This window comes from Blennius ocellaris (genome assembly GCF_963422515.1).
Source record: "Blennius ocellaris genome assembly, chromosome: 13".
NCBI lineage: Eukaryota > Metazoa > Chordata > Actinopteri > Blenniiformes > Blenniidae > Blennius > Blennius ocellaris.
The window spans coordinates 6,492,474-6,505,769 of record NC_137662.1 but is presented as its reverse complement, the minus strand read 5'-3'; the positions used below and the strand labels follow the sequence as shown (position 1 = coordinate 6,505,769).

Below are 13,296 nucleotides of genomic sequence, written 5' to 3'. Positions count from 1 at the left end.
AATATTCCTAACCTGCAAAATGATTCCTCCATATAATATCAGCGATAGTCATTGGGGGGCCACCGGCAGGGTGTGGTTTACCTTTGTCATGGTCAGTCCTTATCATATCCATTAAGGAATTCTCCAAAGAGTGCAAGCTAAAAGCATCAAAGGGCCGACTCCGGTCCTGCAACACAGAAACAAGTAACAACATCATTAATTAGATGCATCACATTGGATTATAGTTAAAAACAAAGACATAGATGCCGTCATGGCCATTATGACAGTTTATGATTCATCCACCCCCCCCCCCACCTTTTTGTTTGTTTAAACCATATTATCAATGTTGACCCTGTAACAGACCACTTATAAAATTACCTTATGTTGAGATTTAAAAACCATGTTCTAACGGTTTCAACATTACTTCCATGCAATCGAAACCACACATTCCTTTTTTTTTTTACTTTTTCATCACGACAACAACTGGATACATTTGGATTCTATGGATATAGAATTGTCCAGAAATGTGCAGTGAGTCAGTGCTTCACACATTTTGGTTTTGAAAGATAACCTGATACAAGTTCATTTATATGGCAGTTCTTCAATGTCCCTGTGTGTACAAAGGGTTGCAAATCTTTCAGTTTCTCTGCTTTGTAGTATGTTCTGTGTTTTTCAGCAACCATGACTCGTCTCAATTCCTGTGTGTGGTGACAGGATAGCAGGAAATCAAAAGGCGATTGAACAATTTGGACATTTATATCCATGCTTATTGTATTCCGATTGATCCATCCCTCCACTAATCACTTCACTCACAGAGATCTCCAATCATTCATGGATCCATCTTTGAATATACACATCAATCTATCCTTTCTGAATCTAAATATTGATTCTTCCTTTTACTCATCCAACTATGTATTTGAAAACTAGAAAATGTATACATGAAACCAATTCATCACAGGACTTGCTGTTTAAGAGACATTTTAGAACTACACTGAACAGGAGGTGAACCAAACTGCAGGTTTCAGATTGAATAAATTGCAAAAGTCAGAAGGTCCAAATGAAAGCAACCCCAATCATTTCTTTGATCATAAGTGACCATTTCACTGTAAGATATGGGATCAATAATAAACACATTCAGAAAATGTTCTTCATGAATGGTGAGACGGCTCTTTAAAAAGGCGCATGCTTCTTGTATGCACAATGTTGACATGGTTGTTCCTGAAACTCCTGCCTGGTTGGTTCTCAAGCTTAAGGGCAGATTACCAACAAAAACTTGTGCCGACAGCTCCCGGCCAGGTGGGGGATGTCGTCTCAGCTTAATGGACATCATGTTAATTATGGATCTGGGACTAGATTTTACAGGTTCTAACAGAAAAGGAAAATAGATGGTATGTGTCAGCCCTGGGGATGACGGGGAACACAGTGGATGGTGGGGGCGATATGACTCTCAAGCCTTTTCATGTGCTGAAGAAAAAGCAACAATGACAGATGAGACAGGATTCTGCCCAGAGGAAGTTCATCTGTCAGGATCCCTTTAATTTAAAACCTCTAAACAGTCAAATCCGTCGGCAGCAAAATAAAGGCGTGACGGATGAGCCACTTGTGGGGCTATCGTGTCATCAGATTAGTGCTTTCAAAACTGAACCTTCGGGGGTGCCGCAGGTCCGAGGTGGAGGAATGCATTCAAATATAACTACGACAGAGAATGTGCAGTGAAATAAATCATAAATCTCCTTAAACTTTATTTTACATGGTTTGTGTTCCGTGGTATATACAATAGAGAAAACCCGTGGACTCCCATAAGGAAAACTATCAGTATTAAAACTCAATTCTTCCCTTCCAGTTAATATTATGTGTTTATCTGAACCAGACAAACAGAACTGTGACTCTACTGTGTTTTGGGAGTTTGATGTCATGTGAGCAGCAGGTTTAGCAGCAGCAGTGAGCGACTCCTTTGCGTTTGCACACTGGAGGCGTTCGAGGTCACATGACAGTCATTTTAGAGGCTCAGTTTAACTATTAACCTTGACTGTCCACAACTACCCAAGAAAAAGAAAGAAAAGATGTCCTGTACTGTGTTTTAGTGTCATCATAAGCTGAGGGGAAGGATTTTCACGTTTCTTTCTACATGAGCGAACGTTCAGTTTGAAGCCATTTTGAAGTCCTCAAGGCCAAACGTGACGAAAAAACATGACTGTCCTGGTCAAACTAAAGAAAGAACAGAAATGCTTACGAACAATCTGTGTCAGATTGTAAGCTAAATCTCTAAGGGAACCAAAGAATTCATGGCTGGAAGATAATTTCAGAGCACAGCAACATTCAAACATAAACCTGGAATCCATTATCCTGCACATTTTTCATTAACATTCATTCTGCATAGGGCTTCACACAAGGACGATTTGTTCTTCTGAATGCCAGTTTCAGGTATTTTTTGTGGCCGTGGTGTCTTGTGTTTGTATTTATAAACAAATGCATTTCACTGCTATCTGAGTGACTAAACACAAGTAGAAAAACTACTAAAACCTGATTAATTTAGTAGGAACTTAATGTAAATTTTGAATTACATGCATTTAATGTCCCTCCGTCATTGTACTCTCATTTTTACAGATATTTACTCACAAAATAATGTATTTACTGTACTGGAAGATACAAATCTCAGGTGAGTTTAAAGAGAAAACAATATTTGGTCAAAATGAAGAAAGAAAAATATTTGACGAGGCCTCGGATAATTAGCTTCCAGAAGAACCAGCCAGCTCTTTCAATAAATGACATAACTGTGGAACTCGATGCGAGTCACATCGGCAAAAACTACTTTGTGTCGATCCGCCAACACGAGTTCAACCGTGCAAGAACTTACAGGGCCCGTACGATCAAAGCGCTTCACAGACGATTATGTGAAGACATTACCAAAGCCTACAAATCAATCAGCAGCTCACTTCTACGAGCGAAAACCGGATTGGAAACTGCCCTGAAGCTGAAAGTTGGGGCCCTGCGGCGGTCCGTCAGGGGGTGCCGGGAACGCTTCCCTTTTGCTTGTTGTCACTGGGAATTTGGCTTCTCACTGCTTATTTAACACCGTCCTGACCTCGCGAGGCAGGTCGGTCGGGTTTTCGGCTCACGTCGGACACGATGACGGCCAGACCGCCATCTGCCAGCGAGACGTTCACGTCGCCGGACGGAACTGTGAGAACGCCTGTGTGTGTATGTGCCGGAGGTGGGCCGCCCTGCCGGGGCTGCAGCCTTGGCAGCCTCGTCCTGTGTCCAGGGGCCCGGCGGGGGCCACATTGTTTGCACACTGCGGCTATTGTCGCCCGTTCGGCTGAGCATTCAATTACAATAACCCCCAGCAGCACCACCACCACCACCACCACCACACACACACACACACACTCTGGACCCGGCAGCACCACATAGATAAAAATCTGCCCACTTGGTACAAATGGTAAACACTTAAAACGCTGAGCTTTGACTTTCCTCAGTCCCTCCCCCTTCCACTCATGTGGATGAACATGGCGATGGTGATGGGAGGAGGAGGGGGGGGGCGGGCGCAGACAGCTCTTGCCTCAGTCAAACGAGCTGAGGCGATAAACCAAAAATCCAAACCAGACTTGAGTCTTGAACTCATCAGGAGCGTTCCCGGAGCGAGGAATGCCGGTTGGAGCGACTTCAGCCCGAATACACTGCAGCTCATCTTTCCCTTCACAACCCGTAAACAAGATATAGGAGCGTTTATGACAGAGTTCAAGAGGAGAATGAGACTGGGCATTTAGGATATGGCTGAATACCTCTCCTTTTAATGAATAAAGTCTGCTGAGTGAGGCGAATGGCTGCCAGGTTAAGGAGCAGATCAGAGCGTCTCCACCACACAATCAATCAGTCAGTGGGAAAAGACCCAAAGACACAATAAAAGAGCTTCAGGGATATCATTACAGGTGCCGCAGGCTCATGCTGTACATCTATTGCAACCTCTAATTAAATGCAGCGAGTCCTCCCAGTATGTGTTCGGGTGTGAATACAGCAATGAAGTGCCACCTGAGGCACATTACCGAAGGATTAATTCATGATCATTATAGCAGTAATTCATTAACCCTTACCGGAACTTGTTATCAGTTCGAGAAATATTTGAGAAATCCTGAGCATTCCGCATAAAACTGGTGACGGACTTGAGGAAAATGTTTGATAATACATTCTCGCAGTTTGACTTTTGATGTAAAGCTTCCTTCCCTTTTGGAATTATGAAGCAAGTCTGCGCCTTTAATAGAGGATTTTTTTTCTTGAGTCCTGTAAGTTTACCCAGCCAACCTTTTTGTGATTGAAAGCCCAATGATATTAATAGCAAGAAATAAGTCAGGCCCGGTTTATACGACAATATTTCAAAACGCATCACTTTTGGCATTTTCATTTCAGAAAGGTTTCACGTTTACACGGCAATGTTTTGAAAGCAAGGTCGGGTTGGTGCTTTATCTGTGTGCCCCCCCGCTCAGTGTTTCCCACAGCGATGTTGCCATCTGACAGGCTAGTGAGCATCAATATGAGCCAACGTGCCGGCAATGCCAACTCAGTTCTGCAGACAAATGTGGCGTTGGCAAAGGCGAGCATGCTTGGAATTGTATTTATTTAATCTAATTGCTTAAGAATTGTAAAAGGATGTGTGTAAAGAGTAAAGGCTTCAACTTGTGGCACTTCTTCAATATTTGTTTTTTCAAATTGCCTCACAGCAAAAATGTCCCCAGTTTGAATCAGGGTTAGCGGGAACTACGTTGAATTTACATGTTCTTCCCGTGAGTGCCATGGTTTTTTCTCTCGGCACAAGTATTAAAATAAAAACAAATTTAAAAAAGTGTTTCAAGTTAAATTGATGAGACAAACTTGCCCCAGGGTGTGTTTAGATGTGTGTTTTGTCCTGTGATAGACTAGCAATCCGTCCAGGGTGTAACCTGACCGCACGCATCATCAGCCGGAATCACCTTCAAGACCTCGTGACCCAATCCTGGATAAAGTGGTTTAGAAGTGAAATGAATAACAACCTCATGTTACAAAAGTCGTGTCGGTTACTGAATGCTCGTATTGTGGGATCACAGTATTGGCTCCCTGAGCCACCCTTTAGCCTGGAGGTGTGTGTGTGTGTGTGTGTGTGTGGTGGGGGGGGGGGGGGGGGGGGCATTTGGTTTAACGTTGGCCTCAAAGTCACTCTGACAATAGGTTAACTTGTACACTGTAAGTCATAGTGAATGGTCACTTCAATCTTCAAGTACTTTCATAATGAAAGGGAACCATTGCAAGTTGCAATTTACCTTCCTGATACAACTACATAAACCATTTAAGGTTCTTTAACTTTGCGAACTTCTCCAACAAAGAAAACTTAAAGCATGCGTCGCAAAAGCCAAAATCTCAATCAATAAGTAAAAGCAATTAGGGTGTTCCAGGTTGAACCACATGAATTTCTCAATGCAAATCACTCGAGCTGCACCTTTAAACCCGCCGAGGCTCCTGCTGCTTTACATGACCATCATTTGACTGACAGACCGGACCGGATCCCTCCACCCCGCTGACGTCTCGTCTTGAAACCGACACGATAGGATCACGGCGGCTGTGCCACACAATGCCTGCCGACCGTTTATATCTTCCAGCGAGGCTCATGTGACTTTGCATTTTAAGCCTCACGCCGACACGTTAGGTTGAATTCCGCGCATTCCTCGGCCTGTGAGCGGCGGCAGGCGAGTACGAGCACATTGTCGGAGCGCGCAACATTTCAGCCCGCGGTTCACCGGGGGCAACGTGAAGAGCGCCCGTCCGAATCGTGACAAGCGCACCTGTCACCAGCTGTCCACACGACGGCGGCGGACCACTGTGTGTGTTCACCCTCGGCCAGCGCGACCCGCTGCCGAGCTCGGTGACTTGCCCCAATTTCTTGGGGGTATGACTTCCCCACAGTAAACAGGTCGAGTTGGCATGTGGCACCGTGACCTTGCATCTTGGTGATAACTCCTCTCCAATTAGGGCTGGAATGGTTAAGCAGGGAAGTGTGAGCTTCAGCAAAAACCATCTGCATTCAAGAGGCGCCCATGAGCCCTTCGCAAAATGTAAATGTTCTACATACAGGGACTGACATTTCAGTAATTCGTTGTGCAAAATGATGCAAATTATTGGGAGAAATATAGTCAGAAGTGACATTTCAGATGAAAGAAGTAGGCATATCTATATAGTTACTGCAAATTGCAAGACCAATCAGTTCAAATCAGTTTTGAATAATTATTTCCGGATGGGAGAGAATCGATGGAAGATTGGCTCGGCAGCTTTCCTTACTATTCAAACTCCTCCTGAAGAGCTCACAGAGGCTATCAGAGGGAGGTTGTAGGGTGGGGGAGGTCTCCAATTGATTCAAATTAATCATCTGCAAGCAACAAACGTGGAGAAACTTGGTAATTTATCCAGGACAGATTGCTCCTATAGGTTTTGCTCCAACGATAAAGTATTGGAAGCAAAAAAACATGTAGCTCCAGTAAAGATTCTGTTACAGTGCAAGAGATTAATAACAGGAAAAGTAGAAATCATTCAATTTTGACCTGTGTTGATGGCGTAATAAGTTTCACACTTTTAGTAGACCAATACTGTACAGAGTGTCGCAGATTAGGTCAACAATTTGACTTCACTGGCTATTAGCGAAACCTAGGATAATGATCTCAAGCACTTAGAGACGTATATTGTCTCAAAATCTTTGATTTTTGGTTGAATTTGCTCCCATATTAAATCCTAAAAAAACCAAATCGAATTATTAGCCCGAAAGTTTTGAACTCCACCGTTTCATGATGATCAAGTGTGATGACTTACTATTTCAAAGTTGATTATTATTATGACAAATTTAGATAGAATGTCAATTTTAGATGCAATTTGTTTGACAATAACCCCTTGTCACCATCAACCAGTGTTACTCCTGCACCATGTTTATACACATTTTAATCTTTGACCTTCATTCTTTGTTGTATTTATATCCGACTCATGATTTTATTATCAGATTTTTACTATTACTGGTATTTATTTACCCCGTGATGTCATTGTTATTGCATTATTTTATCTATTCCCACTGCCTGCTCTAAGCTAACATTCAATTGCCCCCCGGGGACAAATTAAGTCTTTGATTGATTGATTGATTGGTTAAAAAAAAGGGAGGGGCTTCCTGCCTATATATCCGTTTTACTCACGAAAATTACAAAAACTGTAACATCTCTCCAGTTGTGTTCTTGTTGCATGACAAGGTTTATCGAATATATTGGAGACCTGTGTATGTGTGTGTGTGTGTGTGTGTGTGTGTGTGTGTGTGTGTGTGTGTGTGTGTGTGTGTGTGTGTGTGTGTGTGTGTGTGTGTGTGTGTGTGTGTGTGTGTGTTTGGACGAGAACAGAGGAGTGGTCGGTTCTGTTTAATAATAAAGGGGCTTTACAAACAAGAAACTAACGCACAGTGACTTCGAGAAGTAACTTTAATCTGAATTCTGGTTTGGAAATAGTAATGCGTTAGATTACTCGTTACTGAAAAAAGTGGTCATGTGAGAGTCACTAAGTAACGCGTTACCGGCATCACTGCTACCGACTAACCGTTTTCTCAAGCTCTACTTATTTTTGCTGCATTGGCCGTTGGTTTGTGACCTTGAAAGGAAAATTACTTGATGAAGCAAAAAGGTTGAAAAGGTTCATGTGTGCACAATTAGAAGGCGATTGGACCAGTTTGACCTGCTTATGCCATTACATTTTAATTTTTTTTTAAAGAACCTATTTTGACCTGCATGTAACGAACTTGTTTGACATGTTTTCATTAATTACTTCATTTCAGGTAAAAGCTATGCAATTTATGTTTCATACTAGGCAAATACATTGACCCACCAGTTATAAGAGCTCCCTGGAGAGGAAGCTACAATGAGTGGTTGCTCTTAGAGACGGATTTCAGAAATTCTGCAGATAAAGAGAGCAGTACTTTCACTGCATCGAGACCTGAAAAGTAATTTCAATTTGCATCCAATGTGAAACTTAGTCTTTGCTGTAATTTTTTAAGTCATTAAAATAATAAAGAATAAAGAGAAAAATGTAAAATGCAAAGGTCATTTGTTCAACTCTCTCCTTGAAAACCCACTTTAATGGAGGATCAACCATTTTAAAATAAAATATGTAGTTTAAAATATCATGAATTTTCTTCAGGTGAGCTTGACTTGACTGCAGGTATGCGATCACAACTATAATAAATTAATGGATGTCTTGTTTGTAGATTAAGCATTTCAATTTCAAGGATATGTGTGGAAAAAGACAAGCAGAGAGGCTGATGTAGGCAACAAGACTGATACAGCGAACGTTGGTAGAACTACATCTTCTGGACAATGTTTTCCTCGAACTATATGTGCAATAAGACAAAACAGGAAAGCGAAACAATGCTGGGGTGACTGTTGTCCTATTTGCCTGTGTTTCACTTCAGTAAACAGAGGACTCTATACAGCGTGACACGTGGCCCCCTAACCCCGTCTCCTGGCGATAACTAATCCAGCCAAGTCAAGGTAGAACACAGATCGGGGCTGCGGGCCGAGGAAACTCAGTACCAGAGCCCAGAGAGGGCCTGACTGACACACACAATCATTATCTCCTCAAAGGGCGATACGTTTCAAGGTGGCTGGAATTTCACCCAGAGTCAGGCTGCGTTACGTCTCCACACGTACACCTCCTCTGCTGCCGCGACAGGTTAGCGTTTTGGCTCTTTTCTCTCTTTGATCGGGCAAACAAGTGCTCCTTTTTAAGTAAGCCAGTCACTTGAGGAGGGAAGGGGGAGTATCCGGCAGGCTCGCATTTTTTTTTTTTCCTTTCTCTTCTCTCTCATGTTGGCTTGTTTGCCAGTGAGCATAGATAAACAGAGAGGAAACCACGTGATGTGCCATGTGAGAAAGAAGATAGACAGTATTGTGACGGTTCATTTTTATCAACGCTTCAATCAGACAGGTCAATCAAGCTTGGATATCAAACCAACATGAGTCCAAATCCCTACAAAGGAGACTCTCCGGTTTCCAAGGCAAGAGACCTTCAACAGGATACATATCGATTATTGTTGGCAATGAATGTTTGGTGACAAAAATGTATTAACACCACCATTCACTTTGTATACTCCATATTCACACAGTATACAAACAACAGTACACACCCTCATCCTTTCCTCTGTCAATTGTGTTTGTTGCCTTTGACTCATTTAAGATGTTCACAATAAATGTTTTTCCAAGTCAGAATTAACCAACTTAATAGCCAAATGTCATGCATGTAGTCCGTTTCTGTAAAGTGAAAAAAAACAATAAGACTCTAAAATATCTGTAAATCAATGCCAGCTGCTGCATTGAGTGTTAGATTAAAGCTCATATGGGATAAATGTTGCATTTTGACTTTCTAAATTACTGAAAAATAACGAGATGTTAGCTTAAGCCCTGCCCACCTCTCCATAATAAACCAATCACATACTTTTGTGAATGATGGCTTCTGAAAAATTGAAAATGGAGGAGTTATTGAAAGAATATGACTGGATAACTTACACTCCACACAAAACTAAATACAACTTGTTAATAGTTAATATAAATGATGATTAAAGACTGACAGTGCAGCTCATTCTGCGGCTTACCGTTTTAATGATAGATGTTATTTATTCTATATGAAATATCACTGAAAACAATGCAATCCTGATGTTTTTACAGTTTACAGGTATTCAAGTAAGCAGATTGTGATCCGAGATGCCTTATCACTGAAAATTCCGAGGCGTTATTGAACGCATCGTGTGTCCTTTAAACCTCACGGAGCTCAAGCGGAAATCTCAATCGTCGTTCAATAAACGAAGCAATTTAAAGGAATAATAATATATATATATATATATATATTTTTAATCTGAATGCAACAAGACAACAGCGATGGATTAATACACCCTCAAGGACTCGCCGTCCTTTGGGATTTGTTTGACCTTTTCCACAACATTAAAACTCGAACAGTAAAACCTGACGGTTGTTTATCAGTACAACTAAAACACTTATGCGACTGATTTAATGAATCTTACATTAAAAAGAAGAGAGAGAATTGTGCTACTTTATCACATATTCACATCGATCAACTTGCCTTTCATAGTAACGTGAAAAACAAATTCAAATGAGTTGGTGGAAAATATTGAATCATTATTGTGACGAATAAATTAAAATCATTTAATGAGACAGATCGTCATTTTATGCCGGCAGTCGCTCCTGCGACGAACGTGCGGGGTCGATGAGTTCAGGGTGACCTTTTAATCCTACTTGTATTTCTGCTTCAGACAAAACGTGAATTTACCTGAATTATTGAGAGAGAAACGTGTGAAACGTGTCCTGGATGAAAAGAGTGAGACGTGTACCTGGAAAGGCAGTATGTTGTTGCCGTTGTCCGTCCTGAACGCGCTGTCCTCCATCCAGGGTTTGGCGGTGAGGGGACCGGGTCTGGGGAACTTCGGGGGCGCGATAACATTGCTGGAATAGGGTTTCTTCATGGGGGAGATGGGGTTCAGGGGTGACGGCACTCCGACACCGACCCCCACCGCGACGCCCACCGCCCGGCGCGGGTCGCGGCCCGCCTGCAGCCCGCTCCAGGGGTTGGAGGCGGAGGTCCACGCCGCGTTCTGGTGGTTATTCCAAGCGGACGACGAGCCGGAGGACGAGGACGACGGGCCCTTGCCGTTGTTCATGACGGCTTGATAAGCGTTTCTCGGGGGGAACGGGCCCTGGCTGGGGCTGACCGGGGACCTCCGGTGCTGCTGGGGCGGCTGCTGCTGCTGCTGCTGCTGCTGCTGCTGCTGGGACTGCGGAGCCTGCAGGCCGAGCTGCGGGGAGAAATTCCCCCCGAACACCGGGTTGACGTGGTGGGGGAAGTTCTGGAAAAGCATCGTCCCGTTGACCGACGGAATTCCCTGGAAGAAGCTGTCGTCCACCTGGCTCGCGGTGCCGGTGGACCAGGTGCTCCCGTACGAGGAGGAGGAGGGCGAGGACAGCGGGGCGCCGGGCTCCTGCGGCTGCTGGTGGAAGCTCAGCCCGGGCAGGATGGGCGACTCCATCGGCACTTTGTCCTGGCTGCTGCTGCCGCCGCCGCCGCCGCTCAACGGGCTCTCCGACTCGGACGAGGAAGAAGTGGGCTCCGATGACGGGGTCGGCGTGGAGGGAGGGGGGTCTACTTGCGTCGGATCGTGTTGATGGTGAGGCTGGGCTTTGTTTTTGTCCATCAGTAAATCATCCTGCATGGTTTGTGGAGCTGCAGCGGGGGGAAACAGACACGGGGAGTTATTATTGTGGGTGTAGTGTCTGATGAAGTGGGACAACTCCGACAGGGAGATGATGTTAGAGGCGCCGGGCAACTGCAAAGCCACTGCCTGATCACCCATTTAGCCGAGAGACACAGAGAGAGAGAGAGAGAGAGCAATAAAAAAAAATAGAGAGAAGAAAAAAAAAACACTTCCCAAAGACTACACCAGAAAAAATCCCTCAGATTATACACGCAGCATACGCCAGCAGATATTCACCAGATTTCGCCACGTCTCGTTTTTCCTTCCACGCAGGAACTCCGGAGCTGCAATGTGAAACTGATTCACTGCTGTTTTTTTTTTTTTTTTGCTCAAGGACCTCCCCTATATTCATTTACATACGTCAGTAAATACAGCTGTCCTTCAACAAGGTTAAAACGTAGTTCTACCTTGACCGTGACACTTAAAACACAACAGTCCTTTCTATAAATGGACACTTTTATTAAAAGAAGCCACACTTCTGCCTTTGTTTAATGCAGCAGAAAGTGACGCACCTGCGCTTCAGCTCAGCTTGCTGCTGCTGCTGCAAAAAAGTGCGCTTCCTTTGGCAATAAAATGCAATCAATTTTAAACTCAACAGGATGACGATGGTGGCTGAATCCAGAAGATTGCGCAATTGCTTATAGGGGCACCCGCAGGAATAATATGATTTATAGTGAGGAGGTTTTATTATAGCGCAGCCCGAGGTCCGCCGCATTGACACACAGCCACGGGGGTTTCATCTACATAATGCAACATGCACGTTGCATTTGTAGGGCACCAATGCAATAGGGGGAAGGCAATACAATTCTACCCTTTGTCCCATTTTTTTTCCAAGTTAAAAGAACTAACCCTGAGATTTGTGTTATGGAGACAACGCCTTGCGCAGCACAATTAGCGCACACACACACACACACACACACACACACACACACACACACACACACACACACACTCACACACACACACACACACACACACACACACACACACACACACACACACACACACACACACACACACACACACACACAATATAATATAATACTGTCCAGCTAGACATCTGCATTCATGAAAACACTATAAACTCATTGATCCATGGATGCAGGAGGAAATGAAGATCTCGGAGTAGTCTTGTTTTGGTGCGTAAAAACGCACAGCCGCTTATCTTAATGCTTAAGTCTGAGGATATGTGTCAGCCAACGTTACAATGATGATATACTGAGTTCAACGATGACAAAGCTCTTCAGAATATGACTGCAGGGGAACTAACATTCTGTCCACAACCGAGGCCTTTCTATGCCATGGGTGCAAGAGTCCGCAGACTTTCAAAATAGCCCCCCCAGATGACATGCCGGGGATCAGTTCAGCGCCTTGATGGCAAGTAACACAAGTTGCACTTTGAGGTAATCGGAACAGCCAACACACACGGACACACTCACGCGCGGGCGCAAACACACCGCACCGGCTAATCCGTGTTTTCTTCTACAAGAGCAACGCTTCCAAGGTCATCAAATCAGCACAATCAGCAGCCCACCGTGGCTCACCTCACCGGCCCTTTAACCACCAGCACCGGACAACCGTGACCCCCCCCCCCCCCCCCACCCCCCACCGACTGCCCGTTTTTTTTATCGCGCTGATCGACAGGGCCGATATGCGTTTCATGAAGCTACCTTTACCTTGAAATCCTCCTCTAATCCATATGTGTCTCTCTTAACACAAAACGGGAATAGAAAAACAAAAAATAAAATAAACCCAGCATGCACACTCAGCATGATCGCGTCTGTGGCTAACGTGAAGCTGGAATTACCTTTATCGTTCACCTTTGTGTGACTCTGTAAATTAAAAATAAAAATAAAAATCTGTTTTCCTCGTCTGGATTTAAGATATGACAAACGAGCTACCCTTGTGCCGAGGTAGTCAGCAGTTGCCTCAACAGCTGATTGACTGCGGCGCATGGATGATGCCGAATTGCCTGCTTGGAGTTGTAGTTCGCTCTTCAAGAGCTA

The 13,296-nt window shown here is 44.0% G+C and overlaps 1 protein-coding gene across 6 annotated transcripts in view; it reads right to left on the bottom strand.

Annotated features, from left to right (window-relative positions):
* cpeb3 (cytoplasmic polyadenylation element binding protein 3) overlaps positions 1 to 13,245 on the bottom strand; it is a gene marked incomplete at its 5' end in the record, with an annotated part of 46,728 nt that extends 33,483 nt beyond the window's left edge. For 2 of the 6 annotated variants that reach the window (XM_080507810.1, XM_080507812.1), the window contains 3 exons: positions 13 to 166; positions 10,373 to 11,259; positions 13,098 to 13,245. In XM_080507810.1, coding sequence (XP_080363936.1) covers positions 13 to 166; positions 10,373 to 11,259; positions 13,098 to 13,245 — 1,189 coding nt within the window. Of the gene's footprint in view, positions 1 to 12; positions 167 to 10,372; positions 11,390 to 11,527; positions 11,589 to 13,097 lie in introns of those variants that run through there. The other 4 variants (XM_080507813.1, XM_080507814.1, XM_080507815.1 and 1 more) reach the window with 3 other exon arrangements.
* Between the last annotated feature and the right edge of the window lie 51 nt (positions 13,246 to 13,296).